At 37.9% G+C, this 24,423-nt stretch overlaps 1 protein-coding gene across 1 annotated transcript in view; it reads left to right on the top strand.

Annotated features, from left to right (window-relative positions):
- The window catches only part of LOC311176737 (butyrophilin-like protein 8), a gene marked incomplete at both ends in the record, with an annotated part of 32,024 nt that extends 8,590 nt beyond the window's left edge, over positions 1-23,434 (top strand). The window contains 6 exon segments of the mRNA XM_084242383.1: positions 20,368-20,508; positions 20,920-20,940; positions 21,725-21,751; positions 22,058-22,084; positions 22,696-23,327; positions 23,330-23,434. Of these exon segments, the coding sequence (XP_084098509.1) occupies positions 20,368-20,508; positions 20,920-20,940; positions 21,725-21,751; positions 22,058-22,084; positions 22,696-23,327; positions 23,330-23,434 (953 nt within the window).
- Positions 23,435-24,423: the final 989 nt, after the last annotated feature.

Raw genomic sequence — 24,423 nt, 5'->3', positions numbered from 1 at the left:
TTGTATCATAGGGTATTTTTAAATTAATAGACTATTTTTGAGTAGTTTGCATTTACTGAAAAGCTGAGAGATAAGTTCCCATATTCCAGCTCACCTTCCTTCAGTTTATCCTATTATTAATTTTTGTGTTAGTATGGTAAATTTGTTAAAATTGATAAATCAGTGTTAATACATTATTAGTAACCATAATCCATGGTTTATATTAGGGTTCAGTCTTTGTGTTTTACATTCTAAGGGTTTTTACAAATGTAGAATGATATATACACCATTATGGTATCATGCAGGCTACTCTCACATCCCTGAAAATCCCTTGAACTCCATCTAATCATTCCTCCTCCCTAAAATGAAAATCCCTGACACCCACTGATGATTTTTAATATTCCATAGTTTTGTCTTCTTCTGACCATCATATTGTTAGAATCATACAAAGTAGCTTTTAAAAACTGGTTTCTTTCACTTACCATGATGTGCTTAAGGTTCCTCCGTGTCTTATGAGTTGATCATTTTCTGATTTTTGTTATTTTTGAAAAATTTGTTGTATTGCAGTTAAAATAAACTTTAAAGCTTACCACTTAAAATTTTAAGTGTGCAATATAGTGGTATTAAATATAGTCAACTTATTGTGCAACCATCACCACTATCCATCTCTAATACTTCCTCATTACTACAAACTGAAATTATTTCCCCATTAATACTAGCTACACACCCCCTCTTGTTTTCAGCCCCTGGCACTGACCCTTCTTCCTTCATTCCCTCCCTCCCTCCCTCCCTCTCTCCCTCCCTTTCTCCCTGCTTCCCTCCCTTCCTTCTTTCCTTGTTTCCTTCCTCCCCTTCTTCCTTATTGTATTTTTCCCCTCAATTGAGGTACATTGGTGCACACACTATATACGATTCAGAGATACAGGTTTATACCTCTTCAGATGTATGTTACCATATCACCCGTAATCCTGCACCACAGTCCATTGGTCCCCCTCCCTTTCACAGGTGTCCTCATGGGTAGCCTCAACTCTATAGTCATATTTCTAGGGTTTTATTTGGTTTAGTTTTTTCTGTTCCTTTACTATATTCTGCATATGAGGGAAATCATCTGGTATTGTCTTTCTACTTCTGATTTATTTCACTTAATAAAAATACCTTCAAGTGACATCCCTGTTGCAGCAAATGCTGTAATATCATCCTTTTCATTTTTTTAATAGTTGAGTAGTGTATATTGTGTGTAAATACCACACCTTCTCAGTCCACTCATCTGTACTTGGGCACTTAGATTGTTTCTATAACTTGGTTATCGTAAATAGGGCTGCAATGAACATAGGGGTGTAAATATTTAGTGTAATTGCGTTCTTTGTATAGATAGCTAAGAGCTGGGATTGTTGGATCATATGGTAGATCTATTTTTACTATTTTGAGAAAACCCTCTACTGTTTTCTGTAAAACTGAGCCAGTTTATATACCCAACTAAAGGAACAGATTGTTCCTTTTTCTTCATATTATTGTCAATACTTGTTTCTTGACTTTTTGATATTGGTCATTCTCACATGATATGGCATATCTCACTGTGGCTTTTGATTTGTAGCTTCCTGGCAAAAGGAGATAATGAGTGTTTTTTCATATGCCTTTTAGTCACCTATATGTCTTCTTTGAAGAAGTGTTTATACAGCTCTTGTGCCATTTTTAATTGGATTATTTGTTTTCTTTTATTGATTTGTATGAGTTCTTTGTAGATATGAGATATTATCCCTTTGTCAAATATGGAATGTACAAATATTTTCTCCCATTCAGTAGAGTGTCTTTTGGTTTCAATGATAGCGTCTTTCACTGTGCAGAGTAATGTAGTTCCATCTGTTTCTTTTTATTTTTGTTTCTCTTGGCTGTGAAATTGAAGCCCTCAAAGACTTCACTGAAGCCTGTATCATGGAGAGTTTTGTATATCTTCTATTTTGCAATTTTTTATGGTTCCAGGTCTTATATAGAAGTCTTTAATCCATTTTGATTAAATTTGGGGGCATAAAAAAAGATAATGGTCTACTTCATTCTTTTGCATATGATTGCCTGTGTTTCCCAACAACATTTGTTGAAGAGATTTTCCTTCTCCATTGTACACTCTTGGCTCATTTGTCATAGATTAACCATCTATATTAATGTGGGTTTATTTCTGGTCTCTTAATTCTAATCTAATTTTTATTGCATTACCATAATATTTTGGTTACAACAGCTTGTAGTAGTTTGATGCTTGTAGGGTGATATCTCTGTTATTTTTTGTCATGGTTGCTTGACTATTAAGGGTTTCTGTGGTTTCATATGAATTTCAGTAATATTTATTCTACTTCTTTGTAGAATACCACTGAAACTTTAATAGGTATTGCATTGAGTCTATATATTGCTTTGGGTAGGATGGCCATTTTAACTACATATTAATTCTTCCAAACTGTGAGCAAGAAATATCTTTTATTTCTTCTTCCCCAGTCTGGATTCCTTTTATATCTTTCTCTTACCTGATTGCTCTAGCAGACTTCCAATACTATGTTGCATAGTAGTGATGGAAGTGGATGTCCTTATCTTGTACCCAATCCTAGACGAAAGACTTCAGTTTTTCACCATTGTAAATGATGCTATTTGTCATAATGATCTTCATTGAGTTAGGTACAGTCTTTCTAACCCCATTTAAAAAAGTTTTTATCATAAATGGATGTCGAATCTTGTCAAGGGCTTTCTCTGCATATCTTGATATGACCACATGGCTTTTATCTTTCCTTTTTTTTTTTAAGATTTATTTATTTATTTATACAAGCACTGGGTACAGTCAGAAGCGCAGAAGGGTGAGAGAATTCACCAGAGACAGAGCAGGAAGCAGAACAGGCAGACTGACAAAATACACTGCTGAGGGGAGCAGTGGGTGTGGCAGGAGAGGTCTGCGTGCCATGTGGGACCAGGGATTGAACCGGTGCTGCAGAGGCTGCGGGCAGCTTCCCAGCCCAGTGCTCAACTGCTGAGCCACCAGGGGAGGCCCTTTCCTCTTTCTGATGTGGTGAATGACGCTCATTGATTTGGTGTGTTACAGTATCCGGTATCCCCAGAATAAATCTCACTAATTACATGTAAGACATGTACGATCTTTTAAGGTATTATTGAATCAATTTGCTAACTTTTATATCTATGTTCATCAGGGATATTGGCCTGTACTTTTCTTTACTTGTGATGTCCTTGTCTTCTTGGAGTCAGAGTAATATGGCTTCAGAAAATGTGCTTGGAAATATTCTGTCCTACTCATTTTTTGGAACAGTTTGAGAAGGAGAGTTATTAGTCCGTCTTTGAAGATTTGATACAACTAGCTAGTAGAATCCTCTGGTCTAGGATTTTTGTTCTTAGGGGGGAAGACTTTTGATTACTACTTGAATTTCTTTTATGTAATTGGTAATTTTCAAGTTTCCTACTTCAGTCTTGGATGGTTCTATGAGTCTAAGTATTTGTTCACTCCTCTTGATTATCCAGTTTTTGTGCATATTGAACAGAATGTTCAGATTCTGTGTTTCTTGGATGTTCTATATTTCTGAGATATTTGTTATAATTTCTTTTCCGTTTCTGATTCTATTTGTTAATTTTCTCCCATTTATTCTAAATGATTCCCTTTACATTTGTCTACTATGCTTAATATTTTTAATGAATCAGGTTTGGTTTCATTCGTCTTTAAACTGTCGTTTTGTGTTCTATTCCATTTATTTTAACTATAATTTTTACTACCTTCTTTCACTGTTGTTCTTTTTTAGTTTTTTAAGATGTAAGATTATATTGTTTATATCAACTCTTTCTTGTGTCTTGATGTGGGCCTGTATAAATGTCCATCTTAGTACTGCTTTTGCTGTATTCAATAGGTTCTAATTGTTCTATCATCAATGTGGTTTGTCTCCAGGGATTTTAATTTTATCTTTGATTTCCTTGTTAGCCTAATACTCATTCAGTAGTATATTATTCAGTGTCCACAGTTTCTTTTTGTGACTAATTTCTATTTTGACACTATTATGACCAAAGAGGATACTTGTTGTAATTGTAATCATGAATTTCATGACACTTGTTTTGTGGCCCAACATGTGGTCTTCCTCAGGAATTATCTATATGAACTTGAGAAGAATATGTCCTCATATTTTGGGGGTGCAGTGCCTTATAAATGTGTACTAGGTCCATCTGTTCCAAAACATTATTTAAGATATTTTTTCTTTAATTTTCTGCCTGGTTGATCAGTCTATTGATAAAAATAGAGTGTTGAAATGTCCTACTATTATTTTTTGCCACCATTCTCTGTTTTTAGATGTGTTAATAGTTGCCTTATATATTTTATATAATGTTCCTTCATTTGATGCCTATACATTGATGGGTGCCTTCCTATGTATTTTTCCTTTAATCATTATATAATGCACATCCCTGTTTCTTACCTTTTTTAAGCTGGGGGGTTATGTTATCTGATATAACTATGACTGCCCTTTCCTCTTTTTGGGAGTCACATTTGCTTGTACATTTGTTTTCCATCCACTAACTTTCAGCCTATGTTTAAGTTTGGGGTTTATATGGGTCTCTTGTAAACAGAAAATTTTGGGTTTTATTTTCTGATCTGTGCCTTTTGATTGGGGGAGTTCAGTCCATTTAAATTTATGGTGATTATTGATATATGAGGGCTTGCTAATGTTATTTTGTCCTTAATTTTCTGGTTGTACCTATTTCTTTCTTCAATATTTTATGGATTTTATTTTGTTCAGTTTAGATATAAGAACCCCTTTCAGCATTTCTTGTAGGAGAGGCCCAGTGTTTGCAAACTCCTTCAGCTTCTGTTTTTCTTGGAAGACCTTTATTTCTCCCTCATACATGAAAGAAAGTTTTTCAGAACATATTAGTCTTTGCAAGCAGTTTTTATCTTTATGTATTTTGAATATGTCATTCCGTTCTCTCCTTGTCTGTATAGTCTCTTTTGAGAAGTCAAATGTAAGTTTGATGGGAATCCCTTTATACCCTAGCTGATCCCCCCCCCCACTCCTAGTTGTCTTCAATATTCTTTCTTTATTTTGAGCTCTCGCTAGTTTTACTACTATGTGTCTTGGTATAGGTAATTTAATTTAGTTCTGAATTTAGTTTTTATTTCATAAATTTGTATATTTTGTTGCTTTCTCAAATTTGGAAAGTTTTCCTCTATTATTTCTTTGAATAAATTCTGGCCCCTTTTTTTCTTCCCCTTCTGGGATAAGCATCATCTTTATGTTGACTTTCCAAACAGAGTCAGCTAGTTCTTGTATGTTAATTTTTCTCTTTGTGTTTTTCTTTAACCTTTTACCTGAACCCTTTGCATTAATACTTCATCAGTCTATTCTGTTTCCATAGCTTTCCCTACAGTTTTTTTTTTAATCTCCTCTTTTGAGGCTTTTATATCCTGAGTATCTATTTTCTTATTTAAATTTCAGTTTCTATGTTCTATTCATTAATTATTTCTCTAAGTGGTTCATTTATTTTTCTAAATGTTATATTTCTTCTATTAGCTTTTTTGAATTCTCTTTGACTTGATTTTCTGCACTTTCTTCCATCTCTTTGATTTTCTTCAGTACAGCAATTTTGAACTCTAACAAGGTCACAAAACTTTCAATTTGTTGTGGATTCTGGAGAGTTATTATTTTCTTGTGATGTCATATTCCCTTGGGAAATCAAGGTGCCATGTGTAGTATTCTTTTTGTCTTTTCATTTGCTCTTTGAAGATTTCCCTATTCTTTTTTTTTACTTTTTTTATTTTATATATTTTTACATCATTTTTCATTTTTGCACAATGTATGCATTTTCACCTTGGTTATAGTCCCCATACAATTCTCACTCCCCTTTGTTTTGATTCTACTCCCTCCTGCCCCCTGTAGTGTGTCTCTGTTTTATAGTTGCTGGTTGATTTTTATTTTTACTTTATTATAATCAGTCTTTTTCCTGATCCCTTATTTGGGTTTTCTAAATTCCTGCTATGAGTGAAACCATCTGGTATTTTTCTTTTTCTTTCAGGCTTATTTCACTGAGTATGATACCTTCCAGCTCCATCCATGTTGCTGCAAATGGCATGAGTTTATCTTTTTTGGTTGTTGAGTAATATTCCATTGTGCATATAAACCACATCTTCTTGATCCAGTCATCTATTCTTGGGCATTTGGGTTGTTTCCATAGCTTAGCTATTTGTAATAATGCTGTTATAAACATAGGAGTGCAGATACCCTTTTGAATTAATGTTTCTGTGTTATTTGGGTAAATACCTAGGAATGGAATTGCTGGATCATATGGAAGCTCCATCTTTAGCAGGTTGAGGAATCTCTACACAGCTCTCCATAATAGTTGGGCCAGTTTGCAATCCCACCAGCAGTGCAGGAGAGTTCCTTTTTCTCCACATCCTCTCCAACATTTGTTGTTGCTAGTTCTTTTAATATGTGCCATTCTCACTGGTGTAAGATGGTATCTCATTGTAGTTTTGATTTGCATTTCCCTGATTACAAGGGATGTTGAACATTTTTTCATATGCCTGTTGGCCATTTGCATTTCCTCTTTGGAGAAGTCTCTTTTTTAGCTCTTCTGCCCATTTTTTGACTGGATTATTTACTTTGTTTTTGTTGACTCTCACCATTTCTTTGTAGATTTCTTGTGCTTGGTCCCTTATCATTAGTGTTGTGTGCAAATTTTTTTCTCCCAGTCAGTGGGGTTTCTCTTTGTTTTGGTTACTGTATCTTCTGCTGTACAGATGCTCTTTAATTTGATGTAGTCCTAGCTGTTGATCTTTGCCTTTGCTATCACTGCTTTGGGTGATGTGTCTTTAAAGATCTCACTGAGGTGTATGTCATGTAGTATTTTGCCTATATTTTCTTCTATATATTTTATGGCTTCAGGTCTTCTGTCTAGTTCTTTAACGCACTTTGATTTGGTTTTTGTGCGTGGTGTGAGGTAGTAGTCAAGCTTCATTCTTTTGCATGGAGCAACCCAATTTTCCCAACCCCATTTATTGAACAAACTTTCTTTGTTCCATTACATATTCTTTCCTCCTTTGTCTAAGATGAGTTGACTGTAAATCTATGGGTTTATTTCTGGATCTTCTATTCAGTTCCTTTGGTCTGTGTGTCTGTTCTTGTTCCAATACCATGCAGTTTTGATGATTATGGCTTTGTAGTATAGTTTGAAGTCTGGGAGTGTGATACCTCCATTCCCTTCTTTTTTTTTTTTTCCCCAAGAGAGACTGCTTTGGCTATTTGGGGTTTTTGGTGATTCCATATGAGTTTCATCAGTATTGCTCTGTTTCTTTTGTCGGCCCGTCCCGCAGGCTGACGGGGTTCAGGAGCACGGCGGAGGGACTGGGGATGAAAGATGCATACACTCACTTGGCTGGAAGCAGGAACTCTCTTTATTACCGAGGGGCAGGGATATATATAGGAAAGTCTGCACATGCGCTTTACGTGGCCTGCACATGCGCTTTACGTGGATCTTATAATATCCGGTTATTATTTCATCAGCTTTTGCCAAATCATGCTTGAGCAGAAGCAACCACTACCCCAGGTCCCTCTGCTGGTGAGCCCTGTACTAACAGCTCCCCTGATTTTACGTTATAAAGAAAAAAGGGGGGAACGCACTGGGGCCTGTCTTAGGTCGTATTCACGTGCTTACCCGTCATGGCCACCCACCACCAGATTCCTAGGTAAGGTAGTGGAGCTGTCTTAGGTTGCAACGGATTACACCGCCATCTTACCCTTCATTGGCCTACAGGTGGTCAAGGGCAATATTGACCCACACGCCAGGGTCTTCAGTGTGTTGTAATGGAGAGTACCGTACCTGTCGCAGAGCCAGTCGTGGGGCCCTGCGTCTTTGGCACTGGTGCCACAGGATGTAGAAGATGACACCCAGACAGCAGAGGACCACACCAAGGAGTGATATGGCTCCCCCCAAGGATTTGGCCAGCCCCCAGGCTTTACAGAGCCAGGAAAGGGCTTGATCAGGGTTAAATACTACGGCTCAGGTATTATTAATGGTGAGAATTTGATTAGACAATTGAACTGTAAAATTGAGAAAGGTTTGGTTCCACAGGCCGTGCAGGTACTCATTAAGGGTATGAACCTGGGAAGAATAATTGGAAACAAGAGCAGGGGTAACACATGTGAACGCATAGGTAGGAACACAGGGGATATGGGCAGTTAGAGTCAATAAGTCTATTTCTTCTTGTAGCAAGGAGACTGATTGATTTAGTTGGAGTATTCCGACCGCAAGGTGATTGTTGATAGAATTTTGAGTGGAGATTTGTTCTGAGAGAAGGTTGATGGTGTCCGTGTTAGCCACAGAGTTGGACAGAGCAAGGCCACTGACCACCGCGGCCGCAGCTGCCAGTGTCGAGAAGACGGAGATCAAGGCGCCAACAACCAGTGCCGGACCTGCTCGTTGATTTCGGATGATTACCTGAGAATTAGACTCAGACACATTGACAGGCATAATAATGACCTTAGGGAAACGCATGACAACAAAGTAATTGCTGAGGGTTCTGGACCAACAAGAGGAAAGGTGACAGCTACAATTGAGGGAGGATTGATTGTTGAACGATAGATTGAAAGACACTATATAAAAAGGAGACAGGATGCAAACACCTGCTTGAACAATAAAATTAACTTTGAAACTGAGAGTGGCATTGTCAGAGAGAGTGCTGGGATGGTTACCATAGGTAGCATAATAGGAAGGGAATGACAGGAGAATACCCACCTTTCTGGAAACCGGCAGAAGGAAAGGGGGATTATTAACTATTGTCCAATGAATCATCTTGCAAAGGAGGGGGGGTACTTGCAGTTGGAGGTGGAAGAGTAGTAGCAGGTGGAGGATCATCTTCAGAAGATTTGGAGAGTGCCTCTTCGTTGGGCGGATCAGAGGGCGGACTATGAAGTAAGCGAGTCAGCCGAAGAGGGATCCAACGAGGCTGAGGTTGACCTGGAGGAAAGATCCTCGTGGGATGTTTGAGAAGGGCTTGAGGAGGTGAATTTTGAAAGAGCACAAGCCCCCGGAAGTAGAGTGGGAAGGGAGGGATACAGGTGAAATCGTATCATCCTAGAATTTTCTTTGTTGAGCATTTTGGGGGATTTTTGTGTGTGTGTTTGTTTTTTAAATTGCTGATTCAATCGCCTTACTAAAAATCTATCTGTTCAGATTTTCTATTTCTTTGAATCAGCCTTGGAAGAGTACATATTTCTAGGAATTAATCTATTTCTTCTAGATAGCCAAATTTGTTAGTGTATATTTGCTCATAATAGAATATTATGATCCTTTATATTTCTGTGGTATCAGGTACAATGTCTACTTTTTCATGACCAATTTCATTTGAGTATCCCTATTTTTCTTGGTTAATCTAGCTAAAGTTTTCACTATTTTGGTTTTTTTTTTAAACTGAGTTTTGCTGTATTTTTATGGTCTTTTTAGTCTCTACTTCATTTGCTTTCATTCTGATTGCCATATATTATTTCCTTCTACTAAGTTTTAGCTTAATTCGTTCTCATCATCTGTGTATAATTTCTTCAAAGTCATGTGAAATTTAAAGGCAATTTCTTTCTCAAAAGGAAGATATTTAGATATTAAATGCTGAGTTATTTAGATATTAAATGTATTAAGTTTGTACAGTAGAGTAAATGTCCATGGTATTTTGAAGGAAAGAATGGAAGGAGAGGAAATGAGGAAGGCAAGGAAGGCAAAGAAGGTGACAGGAAAAAGAAAAAGAAAGAAAGGGAGGGATACCGCTGATTTTTGGTTGACAGGGGTGGTCTATCATAGGGAGGTGGATGGTCTGTATTGTCCTCCACATCTCCCTCGTCGGAGGAAGAGTCCTCCATCAGCTTTGTGGAATGAGAATGGGACACAGAAACGGCCGGGGCCTCCGTGGCTGCGCATGCCATGGGTGGAGTTTCACTTTCGGATTGGGCCGCGGAGCGTAGGGCCTTAGCTGCCAGTTCGCAAGCGGCCGGCCCCCTTCACTGAGAGTATTGCGAATTAACTGCCACACCAAAAGGATGCGGGTGGAGGGGGGATTGTTTGGGCTCCGTAGAGATCCCTGTGAAGAAGATCTGCCTTGACCTTTTCCCAATTTTGTACAGAAACTGTGTCCTGCTGAAGGAACCATTTGCTGGTATTTGCGAGGACTGAGACTAGATTATGAAGGGTCTGAACCTTAACAGGAGTTCCACAATTTTTAAGGAGAAGTTGTAGGGCTCTAACAAGTTGGCCCTTGGACATGGTATTGCCCATGATGCCAATCACTTACCTAATCCTTACCTTACTGATTGATCGGTCCCTCAGAGGATCCCTCGTACTCGTGTCCCTGTTCAGGCGCCACTTGTAGGTCTGTCCTGCAGGCCAACGGGGTTCAGGAGCATGGCGGAGGGGCTGGGGATGAAAGATGCGTACACTCACTTGGCTGGAAGCAGGAACTCTCTTTATTACCGAGGGGAAGGGATATATATAGGAAAGTCTGCACATGCGCTTTACGTGGCCTGCACATTCGCTTTACGTGGCCTGAACATGCGCTTTACGTGGATCTTATAACATCCAGTTATTGTTTCATCAGCTTTTGCCGAATCATGCTTGAGCAGAAGCAACCACTACCCCTGGTCCCTCTGCTGGTGAGCCCTGTACTAACATTCTTTGAAGAATATCATTGAAGTTTTTATTGGAATAGCATTGAATCTGTAAATTGCTTTTAGTAGGATGGCCATTTTGATAATGTTAATTCTTCCAATCCGTGAGCAGTGGATGTCTTTCCATTTCTTTATGTTTTCTTTTATTTTTTTTAACATTGTTTTATAGTTTTCTTTGTACAGGTCCTTTACTGCTTTTGTTAAGTTCATTCCCAAGTATTTGATTTCTTTGTTTCAATAATAAAAGGGATGGTTTTCTTGATTTCTTCTTCAGATTTATTGTTTGTATATAGGAAGGCTACTGATTTTTATGAATTGATTTTGTATCCTGCTACTTTACTAAACTGGTTGATTAGTTTGATTAGTTTTTCTGGGGTTCTGTATGTATATTATCATGTCATCTACAAATAGGGATAATTTTACTTCTTCCTTCCCTATTTGGATTCCTTGTATGTCTTTCTCTTGTCTTATTGCTCTGGCTAGGACTTCCAGTATTATATTGAAAAGCAGTGGTGAGAGTGGGCATCTTTGTCTTGTTCCAGATCTTAAGGGAAATGCTTTCAACTTTTCATCACTGAGAATGATATTGGCTATGGGATTGTCATATAATGGATCTTGGCCTTTTTATTGATAGGAGAACAAAGAGAATCTGGGTAAAACTAAAAATATTATGTTTATTTAGGGCTTTACAGAGGGTGAATCCACTGATCAGGTAAATCATACTCCCAATCACCACCCGTGGTTCCAATCTTATTGACAAAACATTCCACTGATCAGTCTCTGGGATACAAAGTACATCAGTCATTGGCCCTCTGGGCATTCCCGGTCATGTTCATATCTGGTGATGTATACCCATTTCACCAGGGCAATCAAGATTCCTACTTTCGTTTTACTTGAAAGGAGCTTTGGTGGGTCTGGAATGGTACATTTAGCAGGCCCACAGTAAATGAACATGGCTTGATCTTAAAGTCACCAATGATATTATATACTGACAAAGGTCAACCTGTCCTCTGAAGTTAGTAAAGCAGGCATTAACTTCTCTCTAGTGATGAAGACTTAGATGGCATCTTCTTCCAATATAAGGCTATTTAGCTATACTGAAAATCAGTTGTTTAAGAGTCAATGCAATCCCTATCAAAATTTCAATGTCATCATTGAAGGAAATGCAACAAATGATGCTAAAATTTGAATGAACACACCAATGACCTCTACTAAACAAAACAATCCTGAAAAAAAAAAAAAAAAGAAACATGGAGTTGTTATGTCCCCTGACTTCAAACTATTCTTCAAATACAGTGCTAGTAATAAAAAAAAATACGAAATTTAATACCAACAGACATGAGATTGTAACCGATGGCTGGCTGAAGTCAAAGGCTGTTACAGGTGGTGCTGGTGAGGATAGATAGCCCAAGGAAAAATGCTAAAAAGTATCACATTTTGGGGTGGAGCGAATGATAAGATATATAAGGGACTGCAGCAGCAGCCCAGGATTATTCAGTATTCAGTATTTTCAGATCTTCAGCGATTTCAGGGTTAGCAATTTCAGCCTCCACCATGCTGATCTTCCAGAAGACTGTTGTGGGCCTCTGAAGATGGAGGCTTCCAGCAGCCAACCTCAGAGAGGAAAAGTTTAGAGGCTTTGCAAATATTCAAGTGACTAAAACTGTTCCCAGTTTTGCTGCTGTTACAGTCTGGCAGAGAAGGCGAAGACCAGGAGCTGGGCACATCACTGAGCTGTGAGTGTGGCTGTTTGTTTGGTCATTTGGCCACTGTAGCTGCTGTTTTGAGTGTTGCTAGTCTGGTGCTGTTCTGGGGCATCTTGGTAGCTCTCAGAGTATCTCCTGTTATGTCTTATATTGTCTTCATGATTTGGAAACTGGCCTATAGTCTGGCTGCTGCATGCTTCAGTTCTACAGTGGCAGGAAGATGCCATTTTGGGCATGTGGTCTATTGTTTAGGAGAGGAGCTCTGTGTCCACACTGGTGGGAAGATGGCATCTTAGATGCTTATGTTTAGAACTTAAAATCACTGGACACTGCTTTGGATGAGGTAAATGGCCATTTTTGGCCTCAGTAACTCTTAGTTTTTCCCAGTTTGTTAAATAAATCCCATTTTTGTTGTTTCTTGAGCCTGAGTAATCTTGCAATTGTGCACGCAGGTAAAGAACTCAGACAGTGACTGGTAAACTATTTGGTCAGTGTCCTTGGCTCAATTTAGTGCCCCTTGCTGCCCTGTATCAAGATTACTAAACTATAATTGAGAGCCTAGAAATAAACCACAAATATATGGATGGTTAGCTTATGACATAAAAGCCAAGAGCATACAATGGAAAAAGGAAAATTTCTTCAACAAATGGTGCTGAGCAATCTGGACAGTCACATGCAAGAGAGTGAATCTACATTACTATTTCACATCACAAACACAAAAATGAAATCAAGATGGGTTAAAGATTTATATCTAAAATCAGAAAACATGAAAACTATATTAGAAACGTAGGCAAACTACCATGTGACATTATATTAGAGATGTATTTGGGTGCATGATTCCAACAACAAAGAAACAGAAACAAAAATAACCAAATGGGACTACATTAAATTAAAAAAATTTGAGAGCAAAATAAACTAACATCAAATGTTAAATATTAAAATTACAATGTAACCTAAAACAATTTGCAGATTCAGTGCAATACTTATCAAAATCTTCATAGCATTTAATTTTAAAAATTGTAGGGATCCACAAAAGACTGTGATGCCAAGGCAAACCTGAGAGACAAGAATAAAAATAAAAGAATTGCACAACCTCATTTCAAACTATACTGTACAGCAATAGTCATCAAAACAGTAGGATATTGAGTCAAAATCATAGACCAATGGAATAAAATTGAAAACCCCAAAATATGCTCATACAAATATAGACAGTTAATATTTCACAATGGATTTATAACCCTATAGAGAGAAAGAAAAACCTCTTTAACAAATGATGTTAAGAAACTTGGACAACCACATGCAAAGAAATCAAACTAGAGGGCCTCCCTGGTGGCGCAGGCAGTTGAGCACAGTGCTGTGAAGCTATCCACAGCCAGCTTCAATCCCAGCTGGCTGCAGAGATACCCACATGGTGTGGCAGACCTCTCCTGTCTTGCCCATTGCTCCCCTCAGCAGTGTATTTCAGTCAGTCTGCCTGTTCTGCTCTCCACTCTGTGTCTGGTAAATCCTCTCATCCTCCTGCACATCTGGCCTGTACCCTAGCTCTTATATGCATGAATAAATAAATCTTTAAAAAAAAAGAAATGAAACTAGATCCATACCTAACTCCACACACAGAAATTATTTCAAGTGTATTAAAGACATGTATATAAGATGTGAAATCATAAAATACATAAAAGAAAACATAGGTGATAGACCCCTAGATATCAACCACAGAAATGTATTTGGGAATGTGACTCCAACAGCAAGGGAAACAAAAGCAAAAATAAACAAATGCAACTACATCAATCTGAAGAGCATTTCTACCACTAATGAAACCACTAGACAAAAAAGCAACCTGGGAGAAGATATTTGCACATGAGATATCTGATGAGTGGTCAATTTACAAAATATAAAAATAAGTGATACAACTCAACAACAGAAAATATAATCATCAAAAAATGGGCAAAAGATCTAGTAGAAACTTCTTCAAAAGAGATATATAGATGACCAAGAGGCACATAAAACAATGTTCAATACCACTTAGTACTAGAAATGCAAATTAAAATCACAATGAGATATTACTTCATACCTGTGAGAATGGCCCATACCAAATACATATGTATACATATACATACTTACATATGTACACACACACACACACACACACATATATAAGTGCTGGTAAAAAGTTGTGGAGAAAAATGAACACTCATAAACTATTGGTGGTATTGCAAATTGATGCAGCCTATATGGAAATGGTATGGAGATTTTCATGTTGACTTCAGAAAAGGCAATCATGTAGTAAAGTCATGAACAGTATTTATTTATTTAGAAACAAACCAACACAGGAAATGGGCGGGGAATATGTGTGCATGGTGAAAGTTGTATGCATTTCTCTATTTCCTGTTTCCAGTGACCTGTATAACCTCTAAACCCACCCACAGTTGTACCCAGAGAAGAAACAGTGGGAGAAGGCTAGGTATTATGGGTTTTGTAGATTCTGATCTACACATGAACTGTATTCTCTAGTCTCCTGACCTCATTTAAATAGGATTTTGAATATTAATAATACTAAAAAATAAAAATAAAAATAGCAAGTGATTGAACAATTCTGCTCCTAAAAGTATCTGAAGAATAGGAGAACGCTAATTCAAAGATACATGCACTTTTATGTTCATTGCAGCACTATTCACAACAGCCAATACATGGAAACGACCTAAATGCTTACTGACAGAGAGTTTATGTATTTTTACGTGTTTCTAGTGAAATTATAACTCTTAGAGTCACCTTTATGACACATATTTGATAGTTTCAACATCTGACTCATCTTTGTGTTGGCATCAGTCGACTGTATATATATATTTTCAAGTTGATATTTTCATGGTTATTGTTATGATGTTTTTTTTATTGAAATGTCAACGTTTTGGTTATGTTAAGAGACTTTGGTTCCTTCCATTTTAACCAGGCAATCATCTATTTAGGCTCAATATTCAGATCCTTGTCTATTTGTGCCATTTTATGGTTTCAAAGATAATTTAATATTCAGAGTTTTAGCTGCACTATTTTGGTTTGCTTCTCTCCCCTAAATGACTTCAGTGGCTGCATGTTTGGCCACTCTGCTCCTGAGGGATCCTCAGGGTCCCTTCTCCATGGAGCTGCAGAGGGTATCTCTAACATGTAGATCCGGTAATAACCCCTACCTGTTGGAAGCCAGTGAGTAGCCCTATAATGAGTATAAGAGATATCATCTGCATTCCTTGCATCACTATTCTAACAGTCTCCATAGGTCTATTAGGTCTCATTCTTGTTATTCTTGCACATTATACTCTAAAAATAAAGAATTTTCATAAGTCCTTGTACATATCACAGCATATCCACTCACCACATCATGGTTTGTCTCTATCTGGCATTTTTCTTTCTTTCCCCTACTTGTCCACATACAAAACCCCTATTCATCTGATATAGCAGAGCACAAATGTCATTTCCAAAAACCTGTGACTTTGCCTAACATTAATTCACTCTTGCCTCAGAGTTTACTCTGTATGTGAACTTTTCACAATAAAATTCATTTCAGTTTTCTTTCTGCTTAGCCAGGAAATTTTTCATTAGGTGGGACTCTTTATTTAATTACATTTTGTAATTAGTAATAATCACAAATACAGTGGTTGCTAAATACTCATTGAATAAACAAAGCTCATGAAAGGGCTTAGAGCAGAGATATGAGTCTATGTAAGAGAATGGGAGGGAGACAGAGGATGATGTGTTATGTCTGTGAGCTTCATGGATCTGGCTCAGAACAGCTGTAGGCTTGTTGTATGATCTTTGTTTTCATCCCTTCTCTGTTTCCTCCCCAGCGCTGGGCTTAGCTCCTCTCATTTCCATTCTCGGACATGGTGGAAATATCCAGCTACTGTGCAAGTCCTCAGGCTGGTTCCCACAACCCACAATTAAATGGAAAAGTTCACAGGGACATGATTTGCCCTCAGACTTGAAGGTGAACATGGACTTGCAAGGCCTGTTTCATGTGGAAACGTCCATTAGGGTTGGAGAAAATACTGGAAATATATCATGCTCTATCCAGCACCGTGACCAGGACCAAGATGTGAAACTTAATGTATGGATAGGAGGTGAGTGGGAAGGAGGAGGAGGGAAGGAGAATTCTTGTATAACCTAGAGTATGGATTTTGAAATGTTTGAAGATAATGAAGTAAACCCAAATATGCCTGGAATCACAGTCAATGTAACTGGAATTAATTTGCCAGTGAAAAGATGAAGAATGTCATATTAGGTTTTTTAAATACCCATTGCTGCATAGCATAAGCAAAAAATGTAAAACATATGCACTTTTAATAAAAATGTGGAAAAAGATCTTCCTGACAAATAGTAACAAAAGTAGAGCCATAGCTAATATATATATATATATATATATATATATATATTCATAGCTGATATATAATGTAAGAAAAGGAAGAGAGAGATTTCAAGAAAAACACATCATTATAAATAGATTGGTTTCACAAATATAAGAAGGCAATACACCAAAAAATATAAAAATATAAGTACATATACATTATTATATATCCATATATATGCAAACAAATATCCACAAGAATATAAAGAAAAGTCAATATATCTTGCATTCCAAAATTTATTAAATGAGTGGATCAAAATAATAAAAGTATAGAATATTTCAACTACAAATTATTCAGATTTATTTAATAGATATTCTTTTAATAGATATTAGATTCTATTTAATAGATATTCTGTCTCCTCTGAACATTATTTTGTAGCACACATGGGATATTAACAAACTTCCACCAAGACAAGCATATAAAATAATTTTAAGATACTTTCAAAAGAACTCACATCACATAGGCAATGCTCTTTAATCACAGTGTAAGAAAGTTAATGGTTTAAAATTTTAATGTTTGATCCTGCCACCTGCTGCTCCCCTCAGCAGTGTTCTTCGGTCCTTCTGCCTGTTCTGCTCCCCGCTCTGGCTCTGGTGAATTCTCTCACCCTCCCGCGCTTCTGACTGTACCCAGTGCATGTATAAACAAAACAAACAAACAAACAAATAAATAAATAAATAAATAAATAAATAAATAAAACATGCCTCTATAAAAAAAATTATAAAAAAAAATTTAATGTTTGACAAAAATTAAAAACACACTTAGAAAAATAACTGAGGGATATTTGAAAAAATGACAATAATTAGAAAATTCTTAAGCTAAAATGATAATGAATTCACAATTATCATAATATGTGAGCTAGAACTAATATAGTTTTGTGAATCACAATTACATTTTCAAGTCATTATATTAGAAATGAAAAGGCTGAAAATATATTTCCTAGGCATGGATATTTGTTTTAGAATAAATTTGAGGAGAACAGAACAGTGAAAATCATAAAGAAGAGAATTCACAGAAATAAGAAAACAAATGGTGCAATTTAAAGTTTAAGTTAAATGTTTCAAAGTGCTGTTAAAATAGATAACTTCTGAAAACATCAATCAAAATAAGGGAAAGATGGCATAATTAAATAGTGCAGAAATAACAAAAGAGCAGAAGTAAAGATGCAACAGAAATTTAAAAGGCAGGCAGTTTGAATAACATTATGCTATTTTGTTTGAGTATTCAGTTTGAGATGAAATGAAAGATTTTCTAAAAAAATACAAAATATAAATTCTAACTCAAGGAAAAATAACCATCAAGGTTAGCTTTATAACCATGAAAAAATTGAATCAGTATTTAAAATTTCTTCCACAAAGTAGACACCAGTCATATCATTTTATCATTTTATCTACCAAACTTTCAAGAAAAAGGAAAAATTCAGTCTTACATCAAGTTTTCAAAAAAATAGGAAAATAGAAAGATTAAACTCATTTCCTTAAGTTAGAATAATTTTGATAACACAAGGGCAGTATGGAAAAAATATTGACTAAACTTATTTAGAAACAAAAAATATGAAGTCCTAAACCAATAGTATGTAAAATTGCAATTGTAACCAATAGTGTGTAAAAAAGTTAATGTATTATGACTGAATTGAACTTTTCCTGGACTTGTAATTTAGGTCAACTTAAGAATATATAATAATGTAATTCTTACCATAATTAAGTAGGGGAATACTTAAGTTTCTTAACAGATGTAAATAAATCATAAATTTTAATACCCATCATGACCAAAATTCTTGTGAATCCAGATAGAAGAATCCTCTTAAATATCTAAAGAAGGAAAGTACCTCCTTAATCTGATTTTTAAAAAACTATCTAAAATACCTCTAAGAAATATCACACAATTGTATGTCATTTAAAATCAGAAACTTTATAAGTATGAATGCATTAAAGATTTGTATTCAACATTATATTGCAATAAGAGAAGACAATGAAAAAGAATTATAACTTTCAGGAAGAAAGACATAAAATGACCGTTGTTCAAGGGTTAAATACAAAAACTTCAGAAAAATATATAACTTCTTTTAATTCACGAGAACTCATCATATTCATGCACCATAAGGTCAATGAACAAAATAAATTTCATTTGTGAACACAAGCAAAGACAGAAAAACAGACAGATCATGTACAATATCAACATAAAGATGCTAACTAGAGTACATCCAACAAGATATTAAAAAGCTCTTATTAAAGAACATTATAAAACTTCACTAAAAGTCACTAAAGAAAACTAAAGTAAGGAGAAATAAGCATCTTTCAGATAAGAAGAAAAAATATTTTAAATCTATTGTTTTTCCAAGAATTTTTCTAAGATTCATTATGAAACTATTCAAAATCTCAGCAGAGTTTCTCAGAAGTTAGACATGTCAATTGTAAAATTATGTGGCAGAGCAAGTGGCAAATAATCACCAAGACACAGCTGGATAGTAGCTAAGTAGCTTAGTATATCGTATTTGTCAAGATATGTCCTAGAGCTGTGATGATTGGTTTAATCAAAATAAAAGCAACAATATAGAGAAATGGCCAGTGGTACAGACCAGAGAGCCAGGAGAGAATTGCATGGCAGTTCATAAAGTTGATATGGACAGACATTTATGTGACATGACAGCAACAATGTGTAAAAGAAAGCCCACTTAAAATAATGCACAAATGTTATGTGTTTAGGAAAAAAAAAACAATTTTTTATTAAATTTTAAAATTTTTTAACAATATTTTCTTCCCTTCACCCCCTCAGGTTGAGTCCCCATATAGTTTCCTTCCCCAAGACACCTGTGCACCATCACCACAGTCTCCTGTCCTCCTCCCTTCTTCCCTCTGATCCCTCTCCCTCCTCCTCCCCTGCAGTATGTCTCTGATTTGTAATTGTCTGTTTTTGCTTTGTTGTGTTTTGTACTGCTATTATTTTTTTTACACTGATGTCTTGTTTGGTTCCCCTATATTCCTGTTATAAGTAAAACCATCTAATATTTTTCGTTTTCCTTCTGGCTTATTTCACTGAGCATAATTCCTTCTAGTTCCAGCCACATTGCTGCAAATGACATGAGTTTATCTTTTTTGATTGCTGAATAATATTCCATTGTGTGTATATATCAGGTCTTCTTGATCCAGTCATCTATTTTTGGGCATTTGGGTTGTTTCCAGATTTTACCTATTGTAAATAGTGCTGCAGTAAACATAGGGGTACAGGTGCTCTTTTGAATCAATGTTTTTGTGTCCTTTGGGTAGATACCTAGTAGTGGAATTGCTGGGTCAAACAGTAGCTCCATTTTTAGTAGACTGAGCAACTCCAGACAGCTTTCCATAGTGGTTGGATAAGTTTGCACTCCCACCAGCAATGTAGGAGAGTTCCTTTTTCACCACATCCTCGCCAACATTTGTTGTTGCTTGTTTAAAAAAAAACCAATTTTTGAGAAGAAAGTAAAATCCAACTTCTATTTTTTACACTTTGTGTCCAGTTTTATATACAAAAATAAAATCCTAACACAAGTTACATAGAAACGATCCAAAATTTCCTTTTCATCATGGGGTAAAAGATTCCTTAAATGAGAGTCAAACTGTCTTCCTTGTTCAGCAATTCCTGAAGAGTCTGTGAATTGTTTTTTAGAGACGTTTTTCCAACCCTCACCCTTCTACCTGGTGTCTATTGTATTGGGAGTGCTCTGCTTTGTCCTGTGCATTGGTATCATTGTCATGAGGATTACCTTCATCAAGGGTAAGTAAGAGAGAGAAGTATAAGCCATAAAGCTTATTCATGGTTCCAGTGGGGTCAGGATCAGGTTTCACCTCCCACTTTTGTTCTTCTAGTCAGGGTTCCAGAAGCCCATCACCTGGGGCACAAAGGCTACATTCCTCATTTCCCTCTAGGCCGGCCCAAAACGATGTCTTCCAGAAATGTCAGCTCCCATTAGATCCTTCCTACCTCATGTAGAAACCCAGAACTGGGGAAGGAACTATTTTCATTACCTATAAAACTTATAGAGATGCTCAGTACAGGGGCTTGGGAGTGGATCTCAAAGGAGAGCACTAGGAGAGTCCTGTCCTTCCCCATACCTCACCCTTCTGAGGGAAGAGCCAGGGCTGTCTTTACACCTGCACACTCCTGAATACTCTGTTTCTGTTTCAGGGAAAATTCAGACAGAATTGGGTAAGTGTCCTATCATGTTCCGAACCCCCCAGCACAGTTCCCCTGGGCCCCTCCTACTCAGTTCTTGAAGCCATCTGTGTGCTCTCTTGGCCCCAGGCCAGACAGGAAGCATGAGAGGAGCTGGCCCACCCACCTGGCAATCCATTGACTAATGAGAATTTCTTGGATGTCTGGGGTTTTAGGGTGGGCACTGGGTCTGAAACTTACTAAAATTATCTATAGACTTTGCCTGTTGGTACATTTTGTGGAGATAACTCTAGTTTTCTGAGGGTGTGTGGGCCCAAAATAGTAAACAATCTATGGGGCATCTGCTTAACTTATCCCTGGTTTGATACTTTGAACTTTGATCCGGGCTTGCTTCAGCCACTGATTATTCTGTTTTGCTCATCAATGCCACCCCATGAAAAACTGGGTAAGACCATTATCAAATATAGAACTTTCCTCCTGCACTTGCCTCTGGGTCCATTCTGTGATTTTATTTTTTTTAAGATTTATTTGTTTGTTTATTTATTTATTTATTCATTCATTCAAGCACTGGGTACAGTCAGAAGTGTGGGAGGGTGAGAGAATTCACCAGAGCCAGAGCATAGAAGAGAACAGGCAGACTGATGAAGTACACTGCTGAGGGGAGCAGTGGGAGGCAGGAGAGGTCTGTGCTCGCCGGTGGCCAGGGATCGAACCGGCGCTGCAGATGCTGCGGGCAGCTTGGCAGCCCAGCGCTCAACCACTGCGCCACTGGGGAGGCCCTTCTGTGATTTAATTTTTTTCTGTGTTTTGGTTTCAGATTGGAGAAGGAAGCATGTAGTGGCAGGTGAGAAGCTATTCCTTTTCCCTTCCTTTATTTATCTCTTCCCTTCCAGTCTCTAGCTTATGGATTCTGACAACCTGAAGTATGTGAGACTTTGCAAAGGGAAGTTTGTGATGGTCTGAAGGGTTGTAGGTACCCTGAAATTGTCTGCAGGTACTAAGGGGCTGCATTCTATAGAGAGGCCCCAAACCTTGATCAGATCTCTGGTGGGACCATGACACTCAAAAATAGAACCACCCTTGTTCTCCCCTCTCTCTGCCTCCTCCCTCCATATAAGCACTGACTCTCCTGTTTTCTGCTTGTTTTCAGAGTTGAGAGAGGCCCAGAAACATGCAGGTACCAAAACCCAAGGGGGTGACAATGAAACAGAACACTGGGTAGGCCTTTGAGAGGGAGGGGACCAGCAACAGCTTTGGGGACTAGAGGAACACTGAGGCCCATCTGCCCTGCAGATGAGGAATCTGTGATGTCCTGACCCACCCTGGGATGTAGCTCCCCTCAGACACACCTCTCAGCTCTGAACTAGAAGGGACAATGAGGGCCATAGGTAAAGACCCAGCAGTTGAGGACACCAGTACAAAGGGCCTGCCTGGGTTGATGGGGGGGTTGTATGAAGTTGGGCAGGAACTGATAGATGAGAGGATTCTGAATAGTAGGGTCACTTAATTCTCACAAAATCAAATAATGGGTTTACATGGAGGCACAGTGGTAGGGTTGGGGCAGTATACAGGAGTTAGAATCTCACATTTTGGCATCTCCAGGCATTGGTAAAGTCCCAGGCTGCCCTGGACATGAGGGAGGGGCTGGGTGAACAGTGTCTGATGGAGACTTTGGCTCTGGCACCCTCCCTGCTCCCCACTGAGCCAGACTGCAGTGGGAGGGGCTGACCTCTGGGCCCAGCAAGTTCCCTTCTCAGGAATTTATCTTTTCTCCTCAACCATCACCAGTGGAGGTGACTCTGGACCCAGACACGGCTGATCCCCATCTCTACATTACTGATCTGAAAGTTGTGACCTATAAGAGCGTTCCTCAAGATGTGCCATACTCGGAGGAGAGATTCTGGAGGGAGTGTGTGGTGGCTTCTCAGGGTTTCCAGGAAGGGAAACATTACTGGGAGGTGGATGTGGCATGCAATAAGCAGTGGGGGTTGGGCATCTGCCGGGATGATGTTAACAGAAAGATGAGTTCTGGGACCTTGTCTCCCCACGATGGGTACTGGGTGCTGAGACTGAAAGAAGAAAATGAGTATTTCATATTCAATCCTGATAGAATTGACCTATCTCTGAGAATCCCCCCTACACGAGTGGGGATCTTCCTGGACTATGAAGGTGGCACCATCTCCTTCTTCAATATAGATGATCAGTCCCTCATTTGTACCCTGACACATCAATTTGACAGGTTATTGAGGCCTTACATCCTGTGTGAAGCATATGGCGCAACTCCAATAATCATCTGTCCTGTGTCCCAGAGATCAGAGGGTCCCCACGCTCTCCGATACAGACAATTCAGAGCCCTCCATGAAGTGACCACATCCTTCCTCACAAGAGTGATGCCCAGAGGGCATAGCACCTCACACTCTCCTTCAGGACACTGAGGTTTCTCTCAGGCTCCAGAACCTGGCGCCAGCCAGCAAAGATGGCTTCAGCTGAGGGGAATTTATACTCCCTGAGGAGGGAAGAAGACTGACAGGGATTTAGTTTGTGAGAATTATGTTACCTTAGCCATATCATAATCTCTCAGGCTTCTCACCTGTTAAGCAGGAATTCCCATCTCAGGGGTCAGAGTTAAGATTCAAGAGACGATGAATGTGAATCATGTCCCATCTTTCCACAGCCTGGTGTTTGCTGGTGCTTATATGACATTTTTCCTCGGCCAAAATTTTTATATATTACTTGTTAGTTCATTTTTCCACTCTCCAAATTACCCATGGAGTAATCATTGAGTACCTGCTGTGTGTCTGGCCCACAGAATTGAAGAGAAGGCACTACTTCATAATTTATTCCACAAGGCCAGCATTGCCCGATACTAAAACCATACAAGAACATTACAAAAATAGGGGAGAAAACCCAAAGATCTACATCCTTCACAAACATAAATGCAAAATGTCTAAAGAAAATTTTAGCAAATTGAATCCAACAATATATTCAAAGACAATACATTAGTACCAAGTGCAATTTACCCCTGGAGTGCAGGGTTGGTTTAACAATCAAATGTCAACTGTATTTTACCACCTCAACAGAGATGATACACACACCACTTTGGATAGATTTTAAGACATCACATTAAGTGAGGAAAGGGGTCATACTGTGTGACACAATGGCAAAATTATGGTGGTGCAGAACAAATAAGTGATTAGAGGAAGGCGGGAAAGGTGTCTCTAAAGAGGCAGCATGAGTGAGTCCTTTTATGGTGGTGGAACAGTATCTTGATTATGCTGGTGGTTTATGAATCTATACATCTAATAAAATTGTATAGAACTACACACACAAACACACTGTGGAACATGAAACTGATGGAACATGAATTAGACCTGTGGTCTAGTAAGCAGTGTTGCCCTAATGTCAGTTTCTTGATTTTGATGTTGCACTATTGTACAAGACATCACCATTGGACAAACTGGGCGAAGGATGCTCAGGATCCCACTATTCTTGTACCTTTCTGTGAATTTAGAGTTA

The sequence above is a fragment of the Talpa europaea genome (genome assembly GCF_964194135.1).
Source record: "Talpa europaea genome assembly, chromosome: 9".
Taxonomy (NCBI): Eukaryota; Metazoa; Chordata; class Mammalia; order Eulipotyphla; family Talpidae; genus Talpa; species Talpa europaea.
Note: the sequence above shows the minus strand (reverse complement) of the source record. Positions and strands in the feature narration are given on the sequence as shown.